Source organism: Schistocerca serialis, chromosome 7, assembly GCF_023864345.2.
Source record: "Schistocerca serialis cubense isolate TAMUIC-IGC-003099 chromosome 7, iqSchSeri2.2, whole genome shotgun sequence".
NCBI classification, from domain to species: Eukaryota; Metazoa; Arthropoda; class Insecta; order Orthoptera; family Acrididae; genus Schistocerca; species Schistocerca serialis.
This window is the reverse complement of record NC_064644.1, coordinates 22,787,163-22,800,466: the sequence shown is the minus strand read 5'-3', so window position 1 is coordinate 22,800,466 and position 13,304 is coordinate 22,787,163. Positions and strand designations below refer to the sequence as shown.

The window sequence follows — 13,304 nt, the reverse complement described above, 5'->3', positions numbered from 1 at the left end:
GCCGTTCTACCACTATACGGCTCTCATGCCAGACCATCGTGTAATACCCGCTTAAATCAGGATGGCCAGACAGAGCAAACCCCTTTCCTTGTGAATATGAGATCAGTGTCTTAACAACTGCACTGCCTCATTCTGTTGGCCCTACAACAGAATGTTCCTTTGTTCACACTCAACTTGCATAAAATAATCTGTTATTTATATATGTAAAGCACAGCGTATGTGCAGGATCTCCTCCCAAAGCTCTAGATTGATTTCAACTAAATTTGGCATGGAAACAACAGGCCTCATGAGTATCACACTGTGGGGTTTATAACCTCTTAGCTCTCACATGGTCAAAAAAGTGGTCTCTCCCCCCCCCCCCCCCCCCCCCCCAGACCCTGGTGTATAGACTGCCCTATATGACAGGCATGTTCTGTGAGAACAATATCGGCCTGCCAAATCAACCTGCTTTCAGGGCAGCCTACATGTTAGGAGCAAAGAACGGTTTTTCTTGCTGATGAGTAGGCCGCCCTGCATGACACATGTGTTGTGTTGGAGTAGTACTGACCTGCTTTATTGAGCTGTAGGAGCTAGACATGTCAATGAGGATGGCTGCGGAGAGGTTGAGATGGATGGGGGGGGGGGGGGGGGGGAATGAACAGAGTGAGAAGGAAATGGATAGAGGGAGGGGGGGGGCGTGAAGATGCAGCAGGCAGGTTGAAGGTAGGCAGTTAGAAAAGGAAGAGAGGGAGATGGAGATGGAAAGAGAAAAGGGAAGAAGAATATGGTCAGAGGGAGTGGGGAGGAAGATACGATCTGAGGGAGGGGGGCAAGACATGGTCACAGATGAAATGGATGGATGAAATGGACAAAGAGAGAAGGAGGAGGAGGAGATGATGAGACAGAGAGAGTGGAGAGGAGGAGATAAACAGACAGAGCTGGGAGGATAAGGTGAACAGAGGGAGGAAGAGATGGACACAGAGATGGTAAGGAGGAGTTGTGTTCAATGCATGTGTCAAATGCATGTGCAGGCAAAACTGTGGGGAAAGGCTAGTTTTTAATATAAAATCAGACGATGGAAAATCGGAGGTGAAATAATAAAAATATGAAAGGGATAGATTGCTACTCACAACACAAAGTTGATATTGAGTGGCAGAGAGGCACACTGAAAAAATACTTGAAGATATTATCAGCTATCAGACTATGTCCATCATCAGATGCAGACAAAACACACACACACACACACACACACACACACACACACACACACACACACACAGAGAGAGAGAGAGAGAGAGAGAGAGAGAGAGAGAGAGAGAGAGAGAGAGAGAGACTGTCATTTTTGCACTGTTTCTTCGCAACTTCCTACACTATCATTGCACAAACTGTGGACAACTGCTGGTGGCTCCAGGACCACAAACATACTACCATGCAGCATGCATATTTCCACATCCTGCCTTCAGAATGGTGAATTCTATCTCTATTTCCAATAACGATGATACTGAATGCATCTAAAATCTTGCTGTCAAAAGGCACTGAACATTGTTCAAGGAAATCAATAATTTCATTCAATATTTGCCATTAAAAATGGACCATGTTTGTAAAATTATTATCTTGGTATTTAAAAAATATTATTGCCTGGGGTAGGCAAAACAAGATATCACGGCTTGGAGGTTCATAATCTTTTTAGCAGCTAGGTATGAGTTCAACCTTACTAACACAGGGATTCTCGATTGGATGGGACAACAAATTAACAATATGCCAGGTATCATCCAAAAACCACTGGAATTTAAATTGCCCCACAAAACATATCTAAGCTAAACAGAATCATAATCCAACATGGCAGACAGGTGTATCTTTTTACACAAATTGGCAAATTAACAACCACCACTTTGTGAATGTGAAGAGCCACAAACAATCAGAAACATCACAGAAGCATGCTCCACAAGATCATACAATGGTAGACCAGAAGACTTCTTGCTAGCGACTCCAAACTTGACATATTATGTAAATGTTCTAGATGTTTGTATGGTTTTATGATATATGTATTAATGTTCTACATCTCATGTATTATTTTGAAAGTTCCAAAATGCTATATGAGAAATAAGTAAATTCCATGATTTTATTATGATTTCAGTAAAGAAAATTAGCACTTCGATTACATATCAGCTGAGGTGCAACGATTCTTCAAATTTCAGAGTCAGAACGACAATCAATAGACTGTCAATAAGAACTCATGCTGAAACTTGCATTTATAGTTGCCACCACATACATGCTAAATACTACTGTGACTGCAATCTGTCAGTATGTACTGTTGACTGGCATATGTATATTTCTAGCACTCACATGACATTTGTCTTTGCTGGAAATTTTATTTTATGATTTTTATCATAATCAAAGTGGCTGTGGCGGTCTACCAGGTAGATAACTTGACTCCGACTTTAGATGTCCCAACTTCAATCACATATAGGACTGGGATCTGTTTTTCAACAATGCCTGGCTAACAATGATTCTTTTTTCTTTTCTTCACTTAATTTCACCATGTTTGGAGCCAATGAATATAGCATCTCACTTCAGTAATGCACAGATTTTGCCAATATACCATTACCTGGAATGGCATGGGATCCCATAAACATCTAGCTATCTTACACCTATAGTGACTAAACATAGCTACATAGAGCATGTGTTCATGTCAAAGGGTTAAAATTTATCCCTTTAATTTTTAAGGATCCTCTCAGTCTTGGATGAAACACTAGTGACACAGAGCTACATGGTCAATCTCTTTAAACCATTTTTGAAAATATAACTAACTGGACAGATAAAAAAAATCTACTCAGCAAGCAGTGACAGGAGAACATGCTTATAACAGCTATTACAGTTTGCTAGCTATTGGGGCCAGTGGCTCCTTCTTCTGGCAGGAGAGTTGACGGGGAAGTAAGAGGGGTGAAGGAAATGGACTGGCGAGATGTAGGGGAAAGGGTAGAGTTTGAAAAAGTTGCGCAGAGTTCCGGTCAGGAGAGTGTTACCAGACGGGAAGAGAAGGAAACCATTTATTTCTTCTGGCTGCTCTTTCTCTCCTACAGGCACTTGCAAAAACATATACTGAATCTTTTGTTCAAGAGTGCCTATTCTGCTGAAAAATTGTCTGTGGTGACTGAACTCCCTTTCAAATGATCTAAATGTAAGATAGCTCTTGTTTTATGTACAGGTATCCTCAGTAACATGCTGAGCTGAGATGACATGTTACATGAAGATAGTGATTGGGGTGACCGACTTCTGGCAAACACTGTGGGCCAAGATTCTATGTTCTTTTCTACATGACAGTACATTCAGGGAGAGTATTTCCATATTTTTATTCACATCACACTGAACTGAATCTTGTAATTCGTAGCATTAAAACAATGTAAAAAAACATGCCCAAGAAGCAATTTTTGAATGTTTATCTATGCTTCACTATGACAATTAGCATGCATCTGTGGTGTATCAACTGTCACCTCAAAATGATGAGCAGATACTTCACCCAAATATTGTGGAGTTTCAGCAACACCATCTTATGCACCGCTTAGAAGCCTCAGCAAAATTTATTATGGCAGGAATGCCTGAATCAGCATATTTTAAACCTACTACTCGTTAGGTTAAATAAACAGCATGTGCATAAAAACACGGGAGAACTGCCGGATATTAGTAACTTCCTGCCACAATATTTCGGCGCAGAGTCTTCTGGCCATCTTCAGGTGAATGCCACTGTAGTAGTACTAGCGAGTACGCGCTGAGCTCCGCTATTTAAAGCCTTCTGAGGTGACATTGTGCAAGCGCTGCTCAGTGCACGCGTTCATAACGGCTCCGTGCGCTGCGCCTTGCGCCCTCCAGTGTGAAAGCCTGGCGTATCGGTGTCAGGTCGATTTCCATCTTTATGCAGATAACTACGTCGACTATGAAGTTTCTCTATAACAGGATTCCAAGCAGAGTTTAGCTGATAACCGTTATCTCGATTGATGACAGTCTCGTTGTCAGACAATCTTATTTCCACAGATTCATTGATAATCAAGCTCCAAAAGTTTGATGTATGGGCCAAAATTTGTGTGTCGTCGTAATTCATGGAATGGTCTGTGGAAATACAGTGTTCGGCGATTGCGGACTTGGTGGGTTGGAGAAGGTGAGTATGCCGTTGGTGTTCCACAATGCATTCCTGCACAGTTAATGTTGTTTGCCCTATGTATGATTTGCCGCATTCACACGGAATTTTGTAAACACCTGGTTTACGCAGGTCCATGTCGTCTTTGACGGATCCCACCAGTGATGAAATTTTGGAAGGAGGGCGAAAGATGACTCTCGCTTGATACTTTCTCAATATTCTGCCTATCTGTGAAGAAATATTCCTAATAAATGGTAGATAAACAGTCTACCTGAAGGCCTCTTCCTCTTCCTTGTTCCATCGTTTGTAGGTCTTCATCACTCTGTTCACTTGCCTAGGTGAAAAGCCATTCTTCAAAAATACTTTTTGCAGGTGTTCCAGTTCCACTTGAAGACTGTCGGCGTCAGAGATAGTATGGGCACGGTGGACCAATGTTTTGAGAACGCCCATTGTTTGTGCTGGATGGTGGCAACCAGTAGGTTGTAGATACAGGTCTGTATGAGTGGGCTTTCTGTACACCAAGTGACCAAGTGTGCCGTCACTCTTCCGTCGCACCAAGACGTCTAAAAATGGCAGACAACCATCTCTCTCTATCTCCATGGTAAACTTTATGTTTTCATGTATGGAGTTCATGTGACGTAAAAATTCTTGGAGACGGTCCAGACCATGAGGCCACACTATAAAAGTGTCGTCAACGTACCGCCAAAATACTGTCGGTTTAAAAGTGGCAGAGTCGAGTGCTCTCTCTTCAAAATCCTCCATAAAAAGATAGGACTCCCCATGGCGACACCATAAGATTGTTCATAAAATTCGTTGTTAAATATAAAATATGTAGAGGAGAGAGTGTGCTCAAACAACGCTGTAATGTCTGCACCAAACATATTGCCAATGAGGTGTAGTGAGTCCACCAGAGGCACCTTTGTGAACAGTGAAACCACATCAAAACTGACCAATAAATCACTACTTTGCAGTTTTAGTGACTGAAGTCGACTGATAAAATCACCAAATCTGCCATTTTTAGATGTCTTGGTGCGACGGAAGAGTGATGGCACACTTGGTCACTCGGTGTACAGAAAGCCCACTCATACAGACCTGTATCTACAAGCTACTAGTTGCCACCATCCAGCACAAACAATGGGCGTTCTCAAAACCTTGGTCCACCGTGCCCATACTATCTCTGACGCCGACAGTCTCCAAGCGGAACTGGAACACCTGCAAAAAGTATTTTTGAAGAATGGCTTTTCACCTAGGCAAGTGAACAGAGTGATGAAGACCTACAAATGACGGAACAAGGAAGAGGAAGAGGCCTTCAGGTAGACTGTTTATCTACCATTTATTGGGAATATTTCTTCACAGATAGGCAGAATATTGAGAAAGTATCAAGTGAGAGTCATCTTTCGCCCTCCTTCCAAAATTTCATCACTGGTGGGATCCGTTAATGACGACCTGGGCCTGCGTAAACCAGGTGTTTACAAAATTCTGTGTAAATGCGGCAAATCATATATAGGGCAAACAACACGAACTGTGCAGGAACGCATTGTGGAACACCAACGGCATACTCGTCTTCTCCAACCCACCAAGTCCGCAATCGCCGAACACTGTATTTCCACAGACCATTCCATGAATTACAACGACACAAATTTTGGCCCATACATCAAACTTTTGGAGCTCGATTACCAATGAATCTGTGGAAATAAGATTGTCTGACAACGAGACTCTCATCAATCGAGATAGCAGTTATCAGCTGAACTCTGCTTGGAATCCTGTTATAGAGAAACTTCGTAGTCGACGTAGTTATCTGCATAAAGATGGAAATCGACCTGACACCGATACGCCAGGCTTTCACAGTGGTCACAGTGGAGGGCATGAGGCGCAGCGCACGGAGCCGTTATGAACGCGCACGCTGGGCAGCGCATGAGCAATGTCACCTCAGTACGGCTTTAAATAGCGGAGCTCAGCGCGTACTCGCTAGTACTACTACAGTGGCATTCACCTGAAGATGGCCAGAAGACTCTGCGCTGAAATATCATGGCAGGAAGTTACTGATATTCGGCAGTTCTCCCGTGTTTTTATGGAACAATCAGTACGCTGGGAAAGCTTTAAACATCACAGCATGTGCATATCTTAAAGTGCTGTCATACTTAAGTTGATGGATAACAACATCTTTTTCTTTTTTTTTCTTTTTTTTATAGGCTTATATAATTTTCACTTTTCGTGCAATTTTGTATTGACAGATAAAATATTTGTGGCACATCTAATTAAATGTCTGAAGCAACAAAAAACATATATATAGCCCTCTCTGAGTGTTGATGAGACTCACCCCTTGAAAAAGGATCATGGAAACCAAGCCACATACAGCGAAATGTAGGACTAGATGCTCCTAATACCAGATCCCGCAGGAAGTGTGAGATATAGGAGGAAGCATCTGCCACATTTATTACTAATGTTTCCAAAGCTGGAAAACTGAAGTTGTATGGCCTGTAAACAGGGGAAAGTTGGTTGCCTTCACTGCCATAGGACAATATCTGAAAGTAAAATAATCATTCAATACAAGGGACAAAAACAGAAAAATTCGGATGGATAGAGAGCTATAGTATTTGTTCCATAGATCTACGTTGATTTTATTATCAAGGATGTAGAACATGGCATAAAAACAAAAAATACAATAAAACAATGGAAAGTCAATGATGGAACAACAACAATGTTATGAAAAGGATAGACTGCTGCTCAACACATTGAGAAGGCATTGAGTTGCAGACAGGCACAATGAAAAGTCTACTAAACATTTACGTTTCTGCACTGAAGGCCTTCTTCGGAAATGGAATGCGCACAAACCAAACATGCACGTATGCGTGCAGATACGAGTACAACTCACACACACATAGCCGTTGTCTATGGCTGCTGAGGACAAACTGCGAACTGCATCTGATTCTAACCTGAGCAGTAATCTGAGATAGATGGCGGGGTAAGTAGGAGACGTGGTTCAGGGAGGGGGAGGGGCTGTAGGGTAAGAGTAGGGGATGGTGAAGTGCTACTTGTGGGAGTGTACCAGGATGGGGTGGGGACAAGACAGGGCTACTGTTGCAGAGTTGGGCTAATGTGTGTGCGGGGGATACAGAAAAGGGAGAAAGGGGAAAGGACTAGTTGGTGCTTTTTCTGCTCCCACTACGCCCCCCCCCCCCCCCTCAAGCACAGCAGCCTGTCTCTGCAAACAATAGCCCTATCCTGTCCCCAGTACATCCCACATGCTGCAAAAACCTTCCCCTACCACTATCCGGCTATTCCTCCTCCTCCTTGCCTCCCTCTCACCCTCACCTCCAATTGATGCTCATGTCAGACACAGATGCAGCCTGCAGTCTGGCCACAACAGCTGGTGACAGTAGTTGTGGCTGTGTGAATGTGTATTTCCAGAGAAGGCTTTCTGGCCACAAGCTTAAATGTTTAGTAGTCTTTTCACTGCAAATTTCTGCAGCTCAGTGTCTTCTCTATTTGGTGAGTACCAATCTATCCTCTCTGTAATATTGTTACAAGTTCATGATATATATTATCTACCCCTTCATTTACATCGCTACACTGCAAGCCATCATATGGTGTGTGGCAAACGGTACCACGTACCACTATTTGCCATTTCCTGTCCTGTTCCACTCTCAAGTAGAGCAAGGGAAAAATGACTGTCTGTATGCCTCTGTATGAGCTCTAATTTCTCATATCTTATCGCTGTGGTCCTTACATGCAATGCACATTGGCAGCAGGAGAATCATTCAGCAGTCAGCTTCAAATGCAAGTTCTCTAACTTTTTTCAATAGTGTTTCTCAAAAAGAACATCGCCATCCCTCCAGGGATTCCAATTTTAGTTCCCAAGGCATCTCTGTAACACTTACGTGTTGTTAGAACCTACCAGTAACAAATCTAGCAGCCGACCTCTGAATTGCTTCAGTACCTTCCTTCAGTCCGATTTGGCTCAGGTTCCAAACACATTAGCAGAATTCAAGAATAGGTCACACCAGTGTTCTATATGCAGTCTCCTTTAAGGGTGAATCATGCTTTCCTAAAATTCTCCCAATAACCCGAAGTCGACCATTTTCCTTCCCTACCACATTTCTCACTTGGTCGCTCCATCTCATATTGCTTTGCAAAGTTATGCCCAGATATTTAAATGACTTGATTGTGTCAAGCAGGACAGTAGTAATACCGTATCTGAACATAACAGGTTTGATCTTCCTGCTCATCCACATTTACTTACATTTTTCCACATTTAGGGCTAGCTGCGCCATTCATCACACCAACTGGAAATTTTGTCTAAGTCTGTAACGCCGGAAATGCATATCCTCCTATTTCCATCTATTGTACTATTATTTTTTTTCCTTGTTTTGTTACCTCAAGATATGACATTTCTGTCTCTTTATATATTGTAATTGTTTTACTGTTTGTATATATATATTTATGCACTTATGTCGATGTATAATTGGTTTGTTGTGTGAAGAGTATTTGTATTTTTACGCTGGGTCTTGCCTAGGGAAAACTGCTATCGAACGATTACATCGATAGGTCGTGTGAAGAATCAAAGTGTGTAGGATCTTTGGTAGTGTTAACTCTGCCGCGTGGAGCGCGGGAGAACAGTGGGAGTCTGGCGGGAGTAGCGAGTGGAGCAGGTGTTGTGTGACGCTCCCGCGAGTTGCCGCGCTTTCGGGGTTTGGCAGCATGTAATTGCGCTCGACTCGCGATGATAGTTTCTGACATGGTGTCGCGGACGGGAAGCATTAGCTGGCGCACATCAAGAGCCCGTTTCGCCTGGTGACCGTGTCGAGAAGAAGGCGCGCCAACATCCAGCTTCTGCAACAGCGACGGCCGACAATGAGTGACTGTCGCCACCTCCTCGATCGACGGCTTCAAACCTTCAATCAAGCAACAAGGAAGACTAAAAGCACGTAAAGTTTCAGAACTGTATGGCAGACCTCAGCTTTTCAAATTGTTCCATTTGCCTCGCAAAATTACAGCAACTTAGCATGAACCTTTGTTGCTCATTGTCCCAATTGCATTGCCAAGCAGGGTCCCTTCCTTTTCCGAAATGAACCCGAGTGTCGTTGAAATTCAAACGCCAGCATTAAAATAATATAATTAGATTTCACTGCTTTAATTTCAAAGTTCAGTAGCTGGCTACAATATTTAGGTTACACGAGCACAAATTTAGAGTGCGAGTTTTGTTAGCATATTTTAGCTTACCTGTGACTGCAGCTCAGCTTGGTACGTACTAAATTTTACTATTGTTAATAGTTCAGAATCAGTTAATTCAAGTTCAAAGTTAAATCTCTTGTTTCTAAATTGCGTAGAGTCAAGTTGCTTTTGAAATGATTGTTGAGGTAGTCCAAGACTAACCGTATTTTACTGGATTTCGATGTGCTTCAGAAAGAAAGCTTCTTATTAATTTCAGTCACTAAATTAACTTTCAGTTTTCTGGTTTTATTAATTCTTCTGCTAAATTAAGTCAGAGTGTAGCGAAATTTATTACTTCTGACAAACTTTCAGTTTTCACACTACACGTGTCAACCTTCAGTTGCCACGCTTCTAGTGCTAATTATATGTGTAATAACCTTACTTTTTCAGTTACTATAGTAATTGTCCTTAGGACTGGCGACCGTGATTTCCTCCAAATCTCAAATATCTAATTACCGCTAGTTAATTGTTAACGTAACGGCTGCACATTTACTTTCTTTATTAACTTTATCCCTTTTCAAAATTAATTTCCACCAGTTTCATTTGCATTTTTCCTTTCATTAAGATGTAACCCTTTCCTCCCTCTTTACCGATAGATTAACTTCGGTGACGATTGCTTTTCCAAAATTTCCATTAGGTACACGCGGTTAAATTTTTCACTGTCTTTAAGGTCGATAAGTGAGGGGGGAGGTTACAAGTCGTCTTGTACCTTCATACAGCCACTCAACTTTAACATCTTACTGTATGCCATGGCATCATCAGCAAACAACCGCAGATTGCTGCCCATGCTATCAGACAAATCATTTATGTATATAGAGAACATCAGCAGCCTTATCACACTTCCCTGGGACACTCCTGACCATGCCCTTGTCTCTAATGAACACTCATCATCAAGGACAACATATTGTGTTCTATTATTTAAGAAGTCTTCAAGCAACTCACATATTTGAACTTATTCTATACGATTGTACCTTTGTTAACTGATTGCAATGAGGCACCTTGCCCTTATCCATAGTTCTCAGTATACAATGTGAGAAAAGGGCAAGCTCAGTTTCACACAAGCAATACTTTCTAAAACCATGCTAATTCATGTACAAAAGCCTCTCAATCTCAAGAAAGATTATTATATTCGAAACGAGAATATGTTCAAGGATTCTGCAGCAAACAGAAGTTAGGGATACTGGTCTGCAATTTTGCAGTTCTGTTCTTTTACCTTTCTTATATACTGGAGTCACCTGCACTTTTTTTCAGTCACTTGGGATATTGTGCTGGGTGAGATATTCATGATAAATGTAAGCTAGGTAAGGTGCCAATGCCGTAGAGCACTCTTTGTAAAGTCAAACTGGGATACCATGCAGACCTGATGATTTATTTGCTTTCAAATCTATCAGTTGTTTCTCTACACCAGGTATGCTTATCACTCTGTCATCCATACGTGAGTCTGTCTGATGGTAAAATGATGGTATGTTTGTACGATTCTCCTACGTGAAAAATGTCTTGAATTTGAAGTTTAAAACTTCAGCTGTCATTTTGCTATCTTCAACCGCCACACCAGACTGGTCAACAAGGGACTGAATGGAAGCCTTAGACCTTCTTAGCGATTGTACATATGACCAGAATTTTCCGGGGTTTTCTGCCAGATCTTTTCCTAAGGTGTGACGGTGGTAGTTGTGTCGTATGCTTCGCACACAGATCTTTCCACAGATGCACGAATCTCTAGTAACCTATACTTGTCATCATTTATGTGTTCCCTTTTGAACCGAGGGCGCAACAGCCTGTACTTCCTCAGCATCCACTGAATTTCGTTATTAAACCATGATGGTTCTTTTCCATCCCTTATCCACTTACTAGGCACATAACTCTCCAGATCACAATTTACAATCTGCTTAAACTTTGCCCACAATTCCTCCACATCCATCTTACTGGAACTAAGTGATGCCAGTTCACCGTGTAAGTGAGACGTTAATAACTGCTTATCTGTTCTATCCAGAAGAAACACTCTCCCAGCCATCTTGAAAAATTTACTAACTTTCGTAATCATAGTTGCTGCAATAATGTCATGATAGCTAATCACTGTTCCTATACTGACATTGTCGATAAGGTCCGGTCTATCTGTAGCTACAAGGTCCAAGATATTTCCACTGTGTGTGGGCCACTGAGCTAGCAACTCAAGACAGTTTTCAGAAAATGTGTTCAAAATTATTTCACATTACTGTCTGTCTGTACCTTCCACAATGAATCCGTAGACATCCGAGTCTATACTCGGCAGGTTAAATTCGCTCAAACCAGTACTGAATGATCTGGGTATTTACACACTATTGACCGTATACTTTCTTTGAATGACTCTAGAACTGTCATAGCAGAATCGAGTGGCCACTAGAAACATCCAACAATTAATTTGGTTTCACTTAAACCTGTTATATGTGACCAGATGACTTCACTGTCGCACTCGGCTTCGACCTCAGTAGAGACAAAATTTTTGTCAACAGCAACAAACACTCCCCCTTCTATGGTCTCTAATCTGTCTTTCCAATACACGATTCATGATTCGTTAAATATCTCGGAGCTTTCCACTTCAGCTCTCAGTACCAAGAATAATTTTAGCACTAGAACTTTCCTGGTGCGCAGTAAATTTGAGATCTTTATTATGAATACTTTGACAGTTTACTGATAAAATTGTGGCAGTCGAACTATCTTTATTCTGAATGCTGTTTGACGTCTCTTGCACCATATCGACCAGCAAGTGTTCATCAGAGCATCTCAAACTACTGCTTAGCCTAAAAAACCCTCTGTGCATTCCACAAGTACTCTGCAACCCTAGTAGCTGCTTCCTTTGTGCAGTGCACTCCTGACCTATCAAGGGGAGTCCTACAGACCCCACATGATAACGCAGGTCTAGAAATCTGCAGCCAAGACTGTCACAGAGTCGACAGAGACTTTGGTTGAGACCCTCCACTCCAAACCAAAGGACCCTGATCAACTCTGGGAATGATGCTGCAAATTTCAAGCTCTGCTTTCACCCCGCACGCAATGTCAGCAGTCTTCCCCACCTCTGCCAGCCGCCTGTATGAACTGAAGATTGCCTCAGAACCCATGCGACAGGCATCATTGGGTTGTGAGACAAAACATGCAGACAACTGCACCCTGCACGCTTGACAGCTGCAAGCAAGGCCACCTCCACATCTCGAATGAGGCCTCCCGGCAGACATATCGAGTGCACATTGGCTTTCTTTGTAGCCCTGAATGTTATCTGCCTAAGGGGCTCCATATTATAAAGAAAGAGATTCTATCACAGATCCTAAACGAAATGCACTTCAAGGAAATGAAATTCATAAAAAATCTGAAACGAATTTTCATTTAAAAGTTAATATCAGACTTATCACAAACATGTATATGTATTAACACAGAAATCTATAAAATATACATCTATAACACTTGCTTACATGGACTCCCTTGAAGATTTTATGATCGTGATTTTTTTGGGCATGGCAAATAGGTCACAAAAACTGACACTTATGATGTCGTAATGTACTATAATTAAGTGAGGCTTGATAAAATATATGAGCATTTATTATTATTATTATCATTACTGTTATTACACATTTCTGTCTCCAGGACATGATTGTTCATTTTTTCCTTGTTTCCTCCTCCTTTTTCTCTTTCCAAAACCTCTTCATTCTTTGGCTGTGTTCCTTTTCCCTTCGTTCTGTCCATATTTTACCTGTTTTCTTCCTTTCTTTTACTTCAAATTATGTGTTCATAGTTTTGTTTCTGAATTTGTCCCTTTCATTTATCATTTCAATACTGATCCTGCTTGTTTTTGGTATTCTTCTATTTCTTAAAACAAATTGTTATTACAACAAAAATACTCTTTGTGAGTCTGTTGTTGTTCATTCTGTGTATGTGTCCATATAATGTTATTCAGCGTTGTCTGATCATGTTTCTGAGTCTGTCTGTGTGCTCAGACAATTGTCTG

The 13,304-nt window shown here is 41.6% G+C and overlaps 1 protein-coding gene across 4 annotated transcripts in view; it reads right to left on the bottom strand.

Moving 5' to 3' along the window:
* The window catches only part of LOC126412757 (uncharacterized), a 188,561-nt gene that overhangs the window by 80,027 nt on the left and 95,230 nt on the right, over positions 1-13,304 (bottom strand). For all 4 annotated transcript variants that reach the window (XM_050082508.1, XM_050082507.1, XM_050082506.1 and 1 more), the window contains one exon: positions 6,435-6,639. In XM_050082508.1, coding sequence (XP_049938465.1) covers positions 6,435-6,639 — 205 coding nt within the window. The remainder of the gene's footprint in view (positions 1-6,434; positions 6,640-13,304) is intronic.